The sequence below is a fragment of the Dufourea novaeangliae genome, unplaced genomic scaffold, assembly GCF_001272555.1.
Source record: "Dufourea novaeangliae isolate 0120121106 unplaced genomic scaffold, ASM127255v1 scaffold21, whole genome shotgun sequence".
NCBI lineage: Eukaryota > Metazoa > Arthropoda > Insecta > Hymenoptera > Halictidae > Dufourea > Dufourea novaeangliae.
The window spans coordinates 2,262,002-2,276,122 of NW_015373910.1; the positions used below are offsets into that span (position 1 = coordinate 2,262,002).

At 34.5% G+C, this 14,121-nt stretch overlaps 2 protein-coding genes across 2 annotated transcripts in view; one reads left to right on the top strand and one right to left on the bottom strand.

The window, feature by feature from the left end:
* Nucleotides 1–3,061: 3,061 nt before the first annotated feature.
* Nucleotides 3,062–14,121, bottom strand: part of LOC107194182 (adenylosuccinate lyase) — a 39,859-nt gene continuing 28,799 nt past the window's right edge. The window contains exons 2-6 of the mRNA XM_015583760.1: nt 6,166–6,369; nt 5,576–5,858; nt 5,243–5,394; nt 4,473–4,871; nt 3,062–3,789 (exon numbers count right to left, since the gene is read on the bottom strand). Of these exons, the coding sequence (XP_015439246.1) occupies nt 3,526–3,789; nt 4,473–4,871; nt 5,243–5,394; nt 5,576–5,858; nt 6,166–6,369 (1,302 nt within the window). The 3' untranslated portion in view covers nt 3,062–3,525. The remainder of the gene's footprint in view (nt 3,790–4,472; nt 4,872–5,242; nt 5,395–5,575; nt 5,859–6,165; nt 6,370–14,121) is intronic.
* LOC107194184 lies at nt 7,263–9,634 on the top strand. Its single transcript, XM_015583762.1, has 4 exons — nt 7,263–7,313; nt 8,642–8,848; nt 8,923–9,042; nt 9,524–9,634. Exons 1-4 carry the CDS (start codon nt 7,263–7,265, stop codon nt 9,632–9,634), a joined length of 489 nt encoding a protein of 162 aa, XP_015439248.1.

Genomic DNA, 14,121 nt, shown 5'->3' on the forward strand with positions numbered 1-14,121 from the left:
CTTCTGACCTTCTCTTTTTCTTTGTAAATTTCTTTTGCTTATCAAAATTACAACAATGATTTCGTATTCACTTTTAAATGTATACAATTTCTTAAATACCTATCAGTATTACGATCTCAAAATTTGCGGTACTTGCCATAAAATATTTTTACAGACTAGAATTATAACGAACAAAACCTGTTCTATATTTTCTTCCACGCTTTCAAGCTTTTCTTGCCTTGCATACTTTTGTCTCTTATTTCTCACTTTCTCTCGCGACACTATGATTATAGGCACTTTGCTGCAACTAGTCTTTGCTCTTCTTGCTACATTTCTCTTTATGACAAACTTTCTCTTCTCTGTTTCGTTATCTGTTATTACTTCCCGAAATATATATTAGACCTTTCGTTTCCTTTCTTCGAATGCACCGAAGTACCTGAACTTAATTGCCTTACTGTATATTATTTTCCCTTCTAGGTGCTATTTTCTTTCTTTATTTTACGCGATTCTTTCGAAAAATTCTTCTTCCTCTTTCTTTTCTATTCTTCTTGTTCCTACAATTTTCTGTTTTCTTTTCGAACGTCTTGTGCAAAGTTACCTCTCATTGACACTTCGCCTTCCTTTTTTCAATTGTCTTCTATTCTTCTACTATTCTGTGATTCTATTCTCTTTCTACTCTTGTTTTTCCCTATTTTGTCTTCTTTATTTTGATCCAATTTCCTAAATCTTCCCTCTTACTTTGCTGTCATACTCAAATTTCCTATCCTATTTTCTAGATCTTTTCTCTTACTTACTTCTCATACTCAAATTTTCTATCCTATTTTCTAGACCTTTCCTCTTTGCTCTTATCCTCAAATTTTCTATCCTATTTTTTAGATCTTTCCTCTTAGTCTGCTCTCATACTCAAATTTTCCGTCCAATTTTCTAGATCTTCTGTCTCACTTAACTCTCATACTCAAATTTTCTATTCTCTGTTCTAAGCCTTTCCTCTTACTTTGCTCTCATACTCAAATTTTCTATTCTCTGTTCTAGGCCTTTCTTCTTACTTTGCTCTCATACTCAAATTTTCTATTCTATGTTCTAGATCTTCCCTCTTACTTTGTTCTCATACTCAAATTTTCGATCCTATATTTAAATTTTTTCTCTTACTTCTGCCCAGATGGCACATGACGTCTAATGACGTCATCAAGACGCCTTAGGCCTAAAAGAGCCGTAAAATAGGCGTCTTCAAGGCATCATGTGCTATCTGGGTGCTGTTACCCTAAAATTTTTCGACTATTCTTATTACTTTCTGTTCCTTCCCTTTTTCATGATTTATTATGCATCCACGTATCCTGTTATTCTTCTGTTTTATTCTTATTAAATTCTAAACTTATTTTTCTATGAATTATCTGTTTTCACTTTTTTCGAATCAGTATTTCTTCTTTTTCTTTCATTTCAATTTTGTCTCTCTATGTCCTTCTACTTAATCAGCTTATTTTTCTTTATTTCTTCGTATTTTTTTCTTCTCTTTCTCTTTCTATTTTTTACTGTCTCTATTAAACTGTCTATACAAATATCTCACTCTGACTTTCTATTTTTCTCTTTACTTGTCTTTCTCTTTCCTAAAATCTTACTAGAAATTCTTTCTTCTCGTTCCTCTGTAATCTCCTACTCTACAACTATTCTCTTCTTCTCATTAATTTTCAGCTTTATATTTCAGTGCACATGTGTATAGATAACTATTCTATTTCTTTTCTTTAAACTCTGTCTCTCCCTTATATCTACTCAAAATACTTGTCTTCTATACTTTCCTGCTTCTTCTTCTTTTTCCTTTTATTTTCTTCTTCTCGTTCCTTCTTCTATTTTTCATTTTCACTCTATACCTTCTCTACTGACTATTTTCTGTACAGAGCTGTCACTTATTTCTTACAATACTGAACATATTTCTTCAAATTTTTTGTCTATATCCTCCACTTCTACTATCTACTTTTCTTCTTCAACTCAGTTCTACCTTCTTCTTCTTCTTCTTCTGACTTCTCCTCTCTTAAAACTCTAAATTTCGTTATAACTCTGTTAAATATATGTCGCCAAAACGTGACGTCTTTTCTAGTCTTTTTATCGATACATCTATAAAATTCAATGCTCTAACAATGCTGTGCATTTTACATTATATAAGACGTGACTTTCCTCTTTATTCTTTTAAACGAAAATTATTACTCTACTCAAATTTTTTCTCTATACACTCCTTTCTCTTTTTCATCTCGTCAATTTTCTCCTCGTCTGTTCTCTTATTTATTTTCTATTTATTTCTTCTATTATTACGAAACTTTCTATCCAATCTTACTCTTACTTCCTCTCCGTTCTTTCTTCTCTACCCTTTCACTCTCCTTCTCTCAGCCACAATCTCCGCGAAGTTTGTACAAAATCGTTCACACACCCAAGAGGATCGCTCTCAAAACGCGTAACAACGAAACGAACAGAAAAAAAACGGAAGTTTCTCCTCTCTTCTCTCGCCTCTAGTCCAGTTTTCCCACCTATCGTATTACTCGATCTACGCTACAAGAGAACGCTGTCTCACGGAATGTACAATATCGTGAACTGAAAATCCGTACCATTCCCTCCTCCTGTGCTGTGATTCTCATGTGCTATAACTGTTTTCCACTTTCAAACAGCCAACTATTTCCTGTATCAGGGTAAACTCTTACTTTTTAGTTGATTCTGTAAACTCGTGACAGTTGCTTCACACATCTGAAATGTTCTAGTAACGAATAAGACGAAATCCAATGACAAATACGTGATTTAAACGTTCTTTAATTAATCGACACGGTGACTGTCACGATACTTGTTCAAAAATTGATCTTTAGAATGAAATGAAAAAAGAAATAATACTCTGATAAAGATTGATATACAGAGCAACCATTTTGTTGAAAAATGGATTTTCATTCAGTAAAAGTTTTTATAAACATTAACTGTAACAGTCAACGTGTTGAACAATGAATTAATCGATGAATAAGCAACTGTTACTCTGCCTTATCTGTTTAAAATAAACGATCGGCTCTTATATCTCTGTCTTTCTTTTTCAGTATTCTTCTCTACCTTCTTGCTATACTTGTCTGTCTCTTCCTCTCTGAGATTTCGTGTCTACATGTAAATATCGAAATTAATTTCTCCCAAACGACCGCCGCGTTTCCGCCATGTCTGTCCACTCTGTTCTCTGTTCTGCGCCCGCTATCACAGCAGTTACGTTGTCGAGAAGTAGATCGAAATAAAGGCAACAACGTAAAATAAAAATAAGTAATAAATGTTTAAGCGTGGAAGGAGCGTGCACGTGGCTGCGAACAATGCGTTTTACAATTTCCCTCGTTTACTCGATTTTTCTTTGGTTTTAATGCTGTTTATAATAATCTTGTACGAATTACATTACATGTTTTTACTTGATTAAAAACTATGAAGCTTCAATAGAAACATCAAAACCGGTATATCACAATTTTTTTATAAAAAATATCCTCCCTGGATTTCCGATTGGGAAAGCTTGTTGTTTGACAACGTTGTCGGAATGTTCGATCAAATGCTCAGCTCGACGCGACCACCCAATTTTTCCTTGTAATTATCGAGGATCGGATTCACTTCTTCCGTCAAAAATTCCAAGACCTGTTCTGGTGCTCGACCAACGAAGGTCGAAGGATCGAGAAGATTGTCCAGTTGATCGAGGATCGGAGTGAAGTAAGGATCCATTTTGATCCTCTCGACCAGATCGTTGTCTCGGCCGTGCTGCTTCACCTGGGCACCGGCTTCTTGAGACAATACGCGTATTTTCTCGTGACACACCTGCGACGAAAGTATTCCTTAATTAGTTTCTTCCACCCCTAATTTCAAATAAACAATCGACGTACAAATAATTTTAGTTACTGAACCGTATTCGAAAAATTACAATCCTTTACAGGTAGGTATTTTATATTTATTTAATTTTCAATGACAGAAATAAAGTTTACCAAAGTTCCAGTCAATATTTCGGAGTGTAGTAAAGTTTTCTACGCTAAATACAACGGGGATATGTATCTAAATTTCCATTTCTAAAGAAAGAAAGGTATTTTCAATAAAATTAGTAATAATGACAGAACGTATGACTTAGAAACCAAGTTTCACAGTTAGCAGTATTCTATGGTATAATTCAATTCAGTTGTTAAATTTACACTAAACCTCTGAATATGTAATCCGAACCTACAGCAAAATAGTTACATTAAAAACCAATTGTATAGCTCCTTTGTTAAGTTCTAAAGTCAAATAAAGTTAAGTCTAGCAATCCAAATATCTCGTCCTGTTAGAAAATGCGAGGAATTAACCCAGATATCACACAGACGGCTTAATTGCGGCTCAATGACGGCTTAATGACGCCTAAGACTTAAAATAGCCGTGAAATGGGCACCTTCAAGGCGTCATGTGCTCTCTGGGTAAGGCGTTCAAAAATGATTTAAAAAACACATCAAATCTTTCGAACATCCGGAATTTACCTGCCTGTCGCCGCCAGCCTTCACCATTGCCATAATCATATTCTCGGCGGTCATGAAAGGTAATTCTTGGACCACGTGCCTCTCGATAACCTTGGGATAAACAACCAGGCCCTCTGTGATATTCTGAAGGGTCATTAGAATCACATCTGCCGATAAGAACGCCTCCGACAATGTGATTCTTCGATTCGCCGAATCGTCCAGCGACCTTTCCATCCATTGCGTCGCCGCGGTTTGCAACCCGTTGTTCACCAATGTCATTAAATGACGGGCTATACTGCAGCACCTCTCGGAGCGCATCGGGTTCCTCTTGTACGGCATAGCGCTGGACCCTATTTGCGTGGTCTCGAACGGCTCTTCGATTTCTTTCATGTTCGCCAGCAACCTGATGTCGGTACATATCTGGAAAATTAAAACAGACATTTTTCGACGCGTACTAAACGATGCCGAAGATGGTCGGAGCAGGCGAACGGGAGAGAGCGAGAGCGGTAGAGCGAGCCGCGGTATCGGTGCTCTTCGTCGATGTTGACGCGTGCCAAGGAATTTCGGGGGTCTCTAGGGGGAGGTGTGCGAGCAAGAGAGTACGGTAGAGCGTGCCGCGGTATCGGTGCTCTCCGTCGGTCCAACGCGCTAGAGACGTTGCGTCACACAGTTTATTGACCTAGCCGTGTACGCCGTGTACCATAGCCGTACCTGGCTGTACCATCCGGTGTTTGGGTCGTTCAAGGAAGGTCGTTCAAGTAGATAAAAAACAAGAACATGTGATTACTTACTTTATGAACAGTCGATCCCAAAGAGCTAAGAGCATTCAAGCATTCTACATCGACTTTTCTACTGTAAGTCTGCCCAGTTACTGGGTAATGCTTCTCGAAGCCGGCCATTTTGGTTACCAATTTATCCAGCTGCTTCACTTTTTCTCCGTCACCTATGAAAATAAACGTTTTTTATTTAAATTACAGAAATCATAATCTTCTTACTGAAATAGACTCTATTCTCTGATCAAAAGGTTTAAGGTTTTATTTTGTATATAGAAATTGAAGATCATTTGTTATTTTTCATGAAATAACAATTGAAAAAGACCTTTCTTGTACATAGAATATATTTACCATTAAATAATTGAAGGAAAGAGGCCTGAGTCCCAGTCGTTCCTTTTACTCCGCGACATTGGAGATCGTCTCTAGCACGTCGAAGGGCTCGTTCGTCCATCAAAAGTTCATAGAGCCAAAGAGACGCTCGCTTGCCAACAGTCGTGAGTTGGGCTGGTTGAAGATGAGTGAATCCCAGTGTCGGTAAATCACGATATTCCATAGCGAATTTCGCGAGACGTGACAAAACGTTCGCTAGCTTTGGCAGTAGTATGTCAAATCCATCGCGTAGAATAATCAGATCCTTGAAAAATTCATATTAATGTTAGAGATAAAATTCAAACTATAATACAGTGTTCTATAAAGCAATTTATAACTGCCGTAGACCCTCCATTTACAATTACATTCTTGGATACAACTTTGATACAAAATTTGATATGAAACTGACACTCTTCCTACGTATTGGTACATAAAAGTAACACAAAACCATAAATACATAATTCTAATCATAAGAACATAATTAAAGTACAGTATTTTCTTAATTTGATTTGATATGAAGTAAACAAAAGTTTCGTTTAAATTTATTACGAATAGTTCAGGTGGAAATTTACCGTGTTATCTCCAACGTAGCAACTGGTTGCACCCAAATGAATTATAGGAGCAGCTTTCGGACATTGCTTTCCGAAAACGTGAACGTGAGCCATAACATCGTGTCTCGTTGCTTTCTCCACCTCCGCGGCGGTCACAAAGTCAATGTCGTCAACGTGAGACTCCATTTCAGTAATTTGTTCAGGACTAATTGACAATCCGAGTTCCTAAAATAATTTTTTACGGTTTATGCTTCAAATTACAATATGCAAAGTGTACAATTAAAATATTTTCAAAATAGAAACGAACTACATTTACTGGATGTTCAGTCATCAACTTTTAATGATTTTATCACATAAAACATTAGATAAAACACTGTTGAAAATATGTTTAAACAAAATTGATTTAGCGGGGACTATTGTACATAGAGGGGGAGTTCCTCTAGGTCCGAAGACCCGAAAAGAACTGTAGCTTTTCCGAACGTAAGCCGCTACCGAATAAAAATTAAATTAACAATAAACTAAAGAAGGAAGGGGTGAATAAAGAGGAGGAGTGGCCCAACTGGTAAAGACACAGGATAATATAATTCAATTTTCAATACTGTTTGTCTTTATATGTGCGTCTCATCACACGATCTCATTTTGAATAATTTTAAACGGTTTAAAAAAAAATATAAAGCACTGCCTACGGAAAAGTAAATTTGCATAAAAACACAATGTACTAATAATTATAGAATTCAAAATAATTGGGTCAGTGAAATTTAAAAGAGGAACCATACAGGTGTTATGATCTCATCGGAATTGTTTAAAATCAGCAGGTACCCATCTAATTATCGTCTAGGTGTATTGAATATATATCGGTGGGAATCAATTCTAAGGAAAGCGTGTAACAACAAACGTTATATTTCGATGGCATCGGCTCGAATTATCGCTCGCGATAATAGGATAAATGTACAGGTGCTTTCTATACCTCTTATCCCTCTTTCAACGTATGCTGTATCATCTGATTAGATAAAGAGGGCTTGGTACTGGGTCGTAGGCATCTAGCACGCCGACAGTTTCATTCTGTTATCTGCTATACACGTTTCCATCGTGAAAAGTACGGTTTCCGGAGGGCAGACATGGTGTCCTTAGAGAGTGTCGCGGGTATAGTGATAAAAGTGCTCAAGTTGGTGAGAAGAAAATCCTTCGCTTTGTACTACATCGATGATTTGTGATTATCCAAGAAATAATAAAATTGTGTGATTAATCTGTACATGGTTGAAGATGAGTGATGCATGAGAGGAATCGATTGTGAGAAGGCCCTTATATACAATCACACCAATTTGGAAAATTTCTAATTAACAATTGTTTCCTTTCTGTAAATATCAGTGGTAATGCATTCGCACCTGGTCTAACTCATTAGTAACAACAATTGTGTCTTCTTCTTTATAGTATATGGTATTCCACCTGCATGTATTGCTGAAAGTAGACAGATACTGCAGGATGTTTCTAAAATAATTGAAAAATTCACCAGTATCACACTCCGTCAATACTGCAAAAATACAGGAACATTATTTTAAAGTACATTTCTGAAATAATAACCGTAATTATACTGTCCCACGACCAAAGTTATCTTAAGGTGATAATACGGTATATATAGTTACGAAATCGTGATTAACGGCAACTCAAAATATCGTCTAGTCACTTAATTGACATACCTTGTATAGATAAACGCATTCATTTTATTTAAATTTGAATATATTTTACGATGTTAATGTGTATCAAATAGTAGAGGAAAACTAAACAACAGAGTAGAAATATTTAAGTGGAGCACTTCTATTGACTACTGTTTGATTATTGTTGTTTTTAGTAATTGTTACTCCTAGTAATAACCGTAGTAAATTCAATTATACCGATTATCACGATTGAATGTTCGGCCAGTGACGCCAGGTTCGTCAATTAATGCAGTACACCTGATAAATCATAGTAACGAGACTCATTCAAGAAGCATTCGTACGCAGTTCTATGATTCATTTCGGTCCTTATCGTACTCCGATAAGGAACCTTGTTTGTAAAGCGATATAACGCCCTTTCCGATGCACGGTATTGCGATACGAGTGTACTACTTTTTTACCGGAGTCAATTTTTCCTAAGAATCTAGGAAGCCTAAAATATCTGCCCGCCATACAATATCAAATTACATCAAACATATTTTTATTTTCAAATTTCTTTCCATATTTAATCTCAGACACCTATAAACCTATCTGTTTTTAGTAAGAATCTAAGAAGGCTAAAATATCTGCCCGCCATACAATATCAAATTACATCAAACATATTTTTATTTTCAAATTCCTTTCCCGATTTAATCTCAGACACCTATTGTATACACATGTTGAAAAACATTCAATTCTTCTATTCTAACATATTCAAACCGAATCAAGCACGATGTAGTACTTTTTTCTATTCATTAGTCACATGGATTCCACTCTTACTAATGCTTGATCAATTATTCTCACAGATAATTAACCTCATAATCCTGATCCTGTACCGAACAGGATTCAAAGGTGAATTTTTGGGTGTCGGTGGAACATGGAACTTGAACGAAGACAAAAGTCCGGACGCAGAAATTGTTGCGTCCGGAGTTCTGGTGGGCTTCTTCATTTATACAAGCGTCGTTCTGATTACTTTCTGTTTCGGAAGCACGTACCACAAGAGAACGCTTGTTGTAAGATCGTGTTTCTAGATTTATATTGTTATTTTTTTATTAGTTCACCACACTAAGAATGTATTATTTTTTAGGAAATTATAATGAACTTTGTTGGAACCTTCATGTTCATCGCTGTAGGTGGGACAGCGCTTCATTACTGGCACGGCTATCTTCCGGAACACAAATTCGATACTATTGTCCAAGAACGACAGGTAACAAAGACGAAGTTTTAAAATACAGTAATCCCTCTCTGTAATCACGTTCAGTTATCTTTGTTATAATCACATCGATATCATCAAAGTGATCAACTCCACAAAATTTATGTTCAATATTTATTTTAAATATAAGAAATTTAGCACCTAAGCAAGAGTTTTGGTAGTTGGATTTGAAAAAGTAAAAAAATGATATTAGTTACTTTCTTAGCTGATAGAACTGTGATTTTTACTGTTACAAGATAAAATAGACTCTTTAGACAATTAATAGATCTCAGAATCGTGTACATTGCTTTGTATTGTAGCATTACCAGCCTCAGGCTGTGAGACTATAGGCAGAAAACACTCTTCGAAAAATGACTTGAATTTAAATTTTTAGAATACATCTGTACCTAGAAATGATTTGATTTCAATGTCTTGTTCACCACATTGTTATGCATTTTTCGGTGTCTATATATAATATATTTTTTCATTTTTTTAGGTGGGATTAGCGGTTGGTTCATTATGCGTCATCGAAGGTGCAGCGTATCTGGTGGACCTGATATTGAGCTTTTTGCACTTTGCGAAAAATCGTGATGACTTTTTAGAATAGAGTCGTACGTCGCGTGACAATTAATTACATCATCCGTTCATATTTTATTTTAAGTAATTCTGATCATGCGCAGAATCAACAGTTTCAATTATATACGAAATTAAAATACGAAAACTTTTCAATATTTTTTGTTTACCAACTATAATCATTTAAGACTGGAATAACTAAAAAAAGTTGAAAATAACTTTTCTTTCAAAAGAATTAACCTCAATTATGTTTTTATATGTAATGTAGTTATTGAGTATATATTTTTGAAAAGTTTTCGATTATTTTTTAATTATCTTGCAGATCATTCGCATAAATTGAAAGCATTCCACATGTAATTAATTCCTCCAGCAGTAGGTAATAAACCATTAGTTAGTTAGGAATCATGACAGTTGAATTGTCATTTAAATGATTGTTTACATGTTGACAATTTTCATTCGAAATAGAATAGAATCGTCAGTTTTGATAATAAATAATAGTAATACATATAAATAATAATTATCCATAATTTAATGGCGTTATTGAATGACATTCGCACTCTATAAAATATTTTGTACTTGTGTACTTTTGTATTAGGTATTTCCCTGCGGAATGTAGGAAATAATTAAATTTTATACATAAGTACCATACTTTTACTATTTACAATATAGGAATTTTTTTAAAGCACATCTTCGAGTGATTAACATACATAATCCACAATAAATTAATATATCGGATAGATTACCGTCTTTAATAAAAATGGTCTGAGCATCGACAAAAAGTATCGTTTAAAACAAATGTTAAAAATGTATTAACAACTTCAAGGCACAGACGAATAGTAATCATCCAATTGACCACAGTCTGTTTGTGCTATTTGTACGTATGACAATAATTTTCAAGAAGAACGTGTGAAATAAATAAAATTTAAGTGAAAAAATGGGTCGATCTTGCACAGAAATTTGGACAGATGTCCACTGTGTGTTGAAGATTATTATAGTCGTAAGTGATCTGAAATTATAATGCCAATATAATATAATCATCGAGCTGTGTTTTTGATTTAGGCTCTAATCATGGTCGTGGAATTTTTAGTTTTCGATTGGAGCACGAAACAATGCAACAATTTCGTCTATGTCGAAGGATATTACATTGTTGTTCTTTGTCATATGCTGATCATTTTGTACGGTTTCACATGGTTTGAAGTAGCACCGATTTTGGTAATTACATTTCACGAAGACACGTTTATCATTTTAAATAAAACACTTACCCACTACAAAAAACCTTACGTTACAATATATACTTACAACGTAAAAAAGAATTGATCAATTAAAAGTAGTAGGAGAAAAAGGAAACTGAATAATAATACATTTTTTCTATTAATGACTGCGTTAGATTAAACATCCAATGAAGACTGCATTCAAGCTCATTAAGTTTTGCAGTTCATTCTGATTTACTCAACCGAACCTATTATAATATTTTATTAATAATTATTAATGCGTAACATTTTCAGTCTACCAACTATAAAGCATAAAAATACTTGATAAATTTTCAATAATTAATTTAATGATGAATTGTCTCTCATTCAGGAAGTCTTAATAGTCATTGAATCGACAATTATGTTGGTCTTTACGGTCATCATGTACATTCGAGACTACGATTCGAAGTACCTAGTGGGAAGTAAGTTGACGAGACTACCAAAAATCGTCTGCCACTATATCCATATCGCTGTATTAATCGTCATGCTTTTTCAGAAAGCGAGAAGGACCAGTTCACAATTTTCCTTGTATTGACTCTAGGAAAGTTACTTTTATTCAATATTCTAGTTCGTTACTGATTAATAATTAATTCCTTGTCTTTTTCATTAACAGTGGCGATCGCAGCTCTCGTAATCGACTTGGTCCTCCTCATACTAGCAGCTTTAGGGAAGGGACCAGGTTTCGCTAAAAGAGGCGGTGGTGGTGGTGGTGGTGGTGGCGGCGATTAAAACAACTTGAAAATATCATTGACAAAAAAACCACTGTCAGAACTCACGCAAACTTAAAAATAAACAAAAGTGAAACCAATTAATCGGAGCCTATTAATGTATTTATTAATTATTCAATTTTCAATTGAGTCGTGATTAATGTATTTAATTAAAGACAGGTCGATTTAATTTCTATTTAGTAACAATTTAACGAGTCATTTCATTCGTCAAACTTCAAGGCAATAGATGATTCAAGTAAACTTCCATGCTTTTTATATTTAAGCAAACATGTTCGCCCTCGCGCGACAGCTTCTGAAAGATTTTAGCTTCCTCTTGAAAATTCTGGAACTGGTAAAATGAATATTTTATCGAATATTTTATCGAGTAATTATGAATGGATTTGAAGTTTCATTCGTGTTTGTTGGTCACGTAGATCATTGCAAGCGTTTGCCTCCACGAACTCACGAAATACAATGAATATTCGATGCCAAGATGGTTATGGGTTATCTACTGCATCGACACGTCGACGTATTCTATCATTTACTTTTCTATTGGGATGACGCACGTATTCGACAAACCACGAAGAGTAGCAGTTAGTTGAAAAAGAAAACTTAATTTTAGTATATTTATTTTTATTACTTCATTGCCCCAGAAATAATTACACTATGAATTCGCGTGTAAAGTGATTTATAAATTAGTATTTTATTGATCTATGAAATTACGCAGGAAGAAGCAAAATCTTCAAAAATAAACTTCCACAATCTGGTGATTAATATTCTGAAAGATATATTATACGTTTCTCCCATTTAACGTAATTACCAGCAACACAAAATTTTCCGTGTTTCATTCATGCATGGGTGTCAAATTGTCATACACCACTTAAGTATGACCTGGGGAGTTCACTGAACACATATCCACCCACTGCACTTGCAATTAGGGTTGGTTGTCTCTGTCATAATATCTTGTTAAATCAATATTCTGCAAAGAATTTTTAAATAATCCTATTCTTTCGTCTACGTATATTAACAACATAGTACAAACATTTCTTATTGTTATAACTACCGAAGAATAATTTATATTTATTTCATATAAAACATCGAATAAGAAAATGTTTTTTTCTGTCATTTTCTTTTTAGGAATTGACCTGCTTCTCGATCGGAGTGATTTTCAATTTGGTTGGCGCAATTATGGGCATCGAAAGAGCGCATAACTCGACATCGTTAGATTTGGAAGTGCATCGCAGCGAAATGAAAATAGGCTTACTGCTACTAGGTGTAAAATCAAAAAACAAAATTTCCTTAAATATTTACTATGCCCTCCATGGATACGAGAAGGGATAAAGTATAACTTTTTTCAATTAAATACTTCGTGACTAATATAAATTTGCGCAAGTTTTAAAACAACTATCTAATTAACACGACAATTCAAATCAAAATTTTTTCTTCAGCATCAAAGATTTCATTAAATTCAAAGTAGAGTAAGTTGTAGCGATTGTCATTGAAAATCTAATTTTATTTTGTTCCATGAACTCGCATCTTCTACAAAAACAAGAAATCCTCAATCTATCCGTAACATTCTGATCGTTTTCAGGTAACTTCGTCATCTTGTTTTTCGAAACTGCCTACATAGTCTACACAGAGATTTTGAGAATAAAAAATGCCACGTAACGTCCGTTAGTAATGTACAAGACACGTAAATAAACGTTCTTTATTCGTATATGCGGTGTCCGTGTTCTGTTTTAAGAGTTGGTTAAACATTTCAACAGCGTATTCTTGTTATACGAATATATTGCATAGAAAACAGTAGAATGAAGTAAGGTCATTTTATGTTTGCCAGCTCTCGTTTCTTTCTTGCTACTCACGTTTCATTATGATAAGAACCACCAGATCCGCAATTAATACGCCGGCTGAAAGCACCAAAATCGTATGAATAAATTTCCCGTGGTTTTTCACGTCTTTAAATATTTATGTCATTTTATCAATTGTAAACTGGTGTCACATAACGTGCAGGTGCATTGCATACTGCACAACTATCGATAAAGCTATAGTAAACAGTTGCTCCAAAGATTCTTTCAATTCATGCTATAACCAAGTACATGACGAAAAATTGTGGCAGTGTTACGTTAAATTTATGTTTTCATATTGTAATTGTAACTATCACATGATGTATTTTTAATATTCATTTAAAATTTTGTATAACAATCTCTTAGATAAATATGTCTTTCCATATACATACATAATCCATTTATATGTACATACATATCACCTATGTGACTCGGATACCATGGATTCATATACATATTGTAATATGGAACTAAATATTGTATTGTATTCGATACCTGTATATTATCAGGTATACCATGTAATCTATTGTTTTCTACTATGTTTAATATTACTTCCTATACGTAGAATATTAGCTACTGTTGCGCCTATAAATTCTGTAACACTAATTTAGAGTTATCTTCCATTATCGTCGCGATATGGGTTTTGTTACCTAGTACAAACGGCATAATACATTGCTTCGACAGGTCCAGTAACGCAGTGAACAACATTAAAGCGATGTA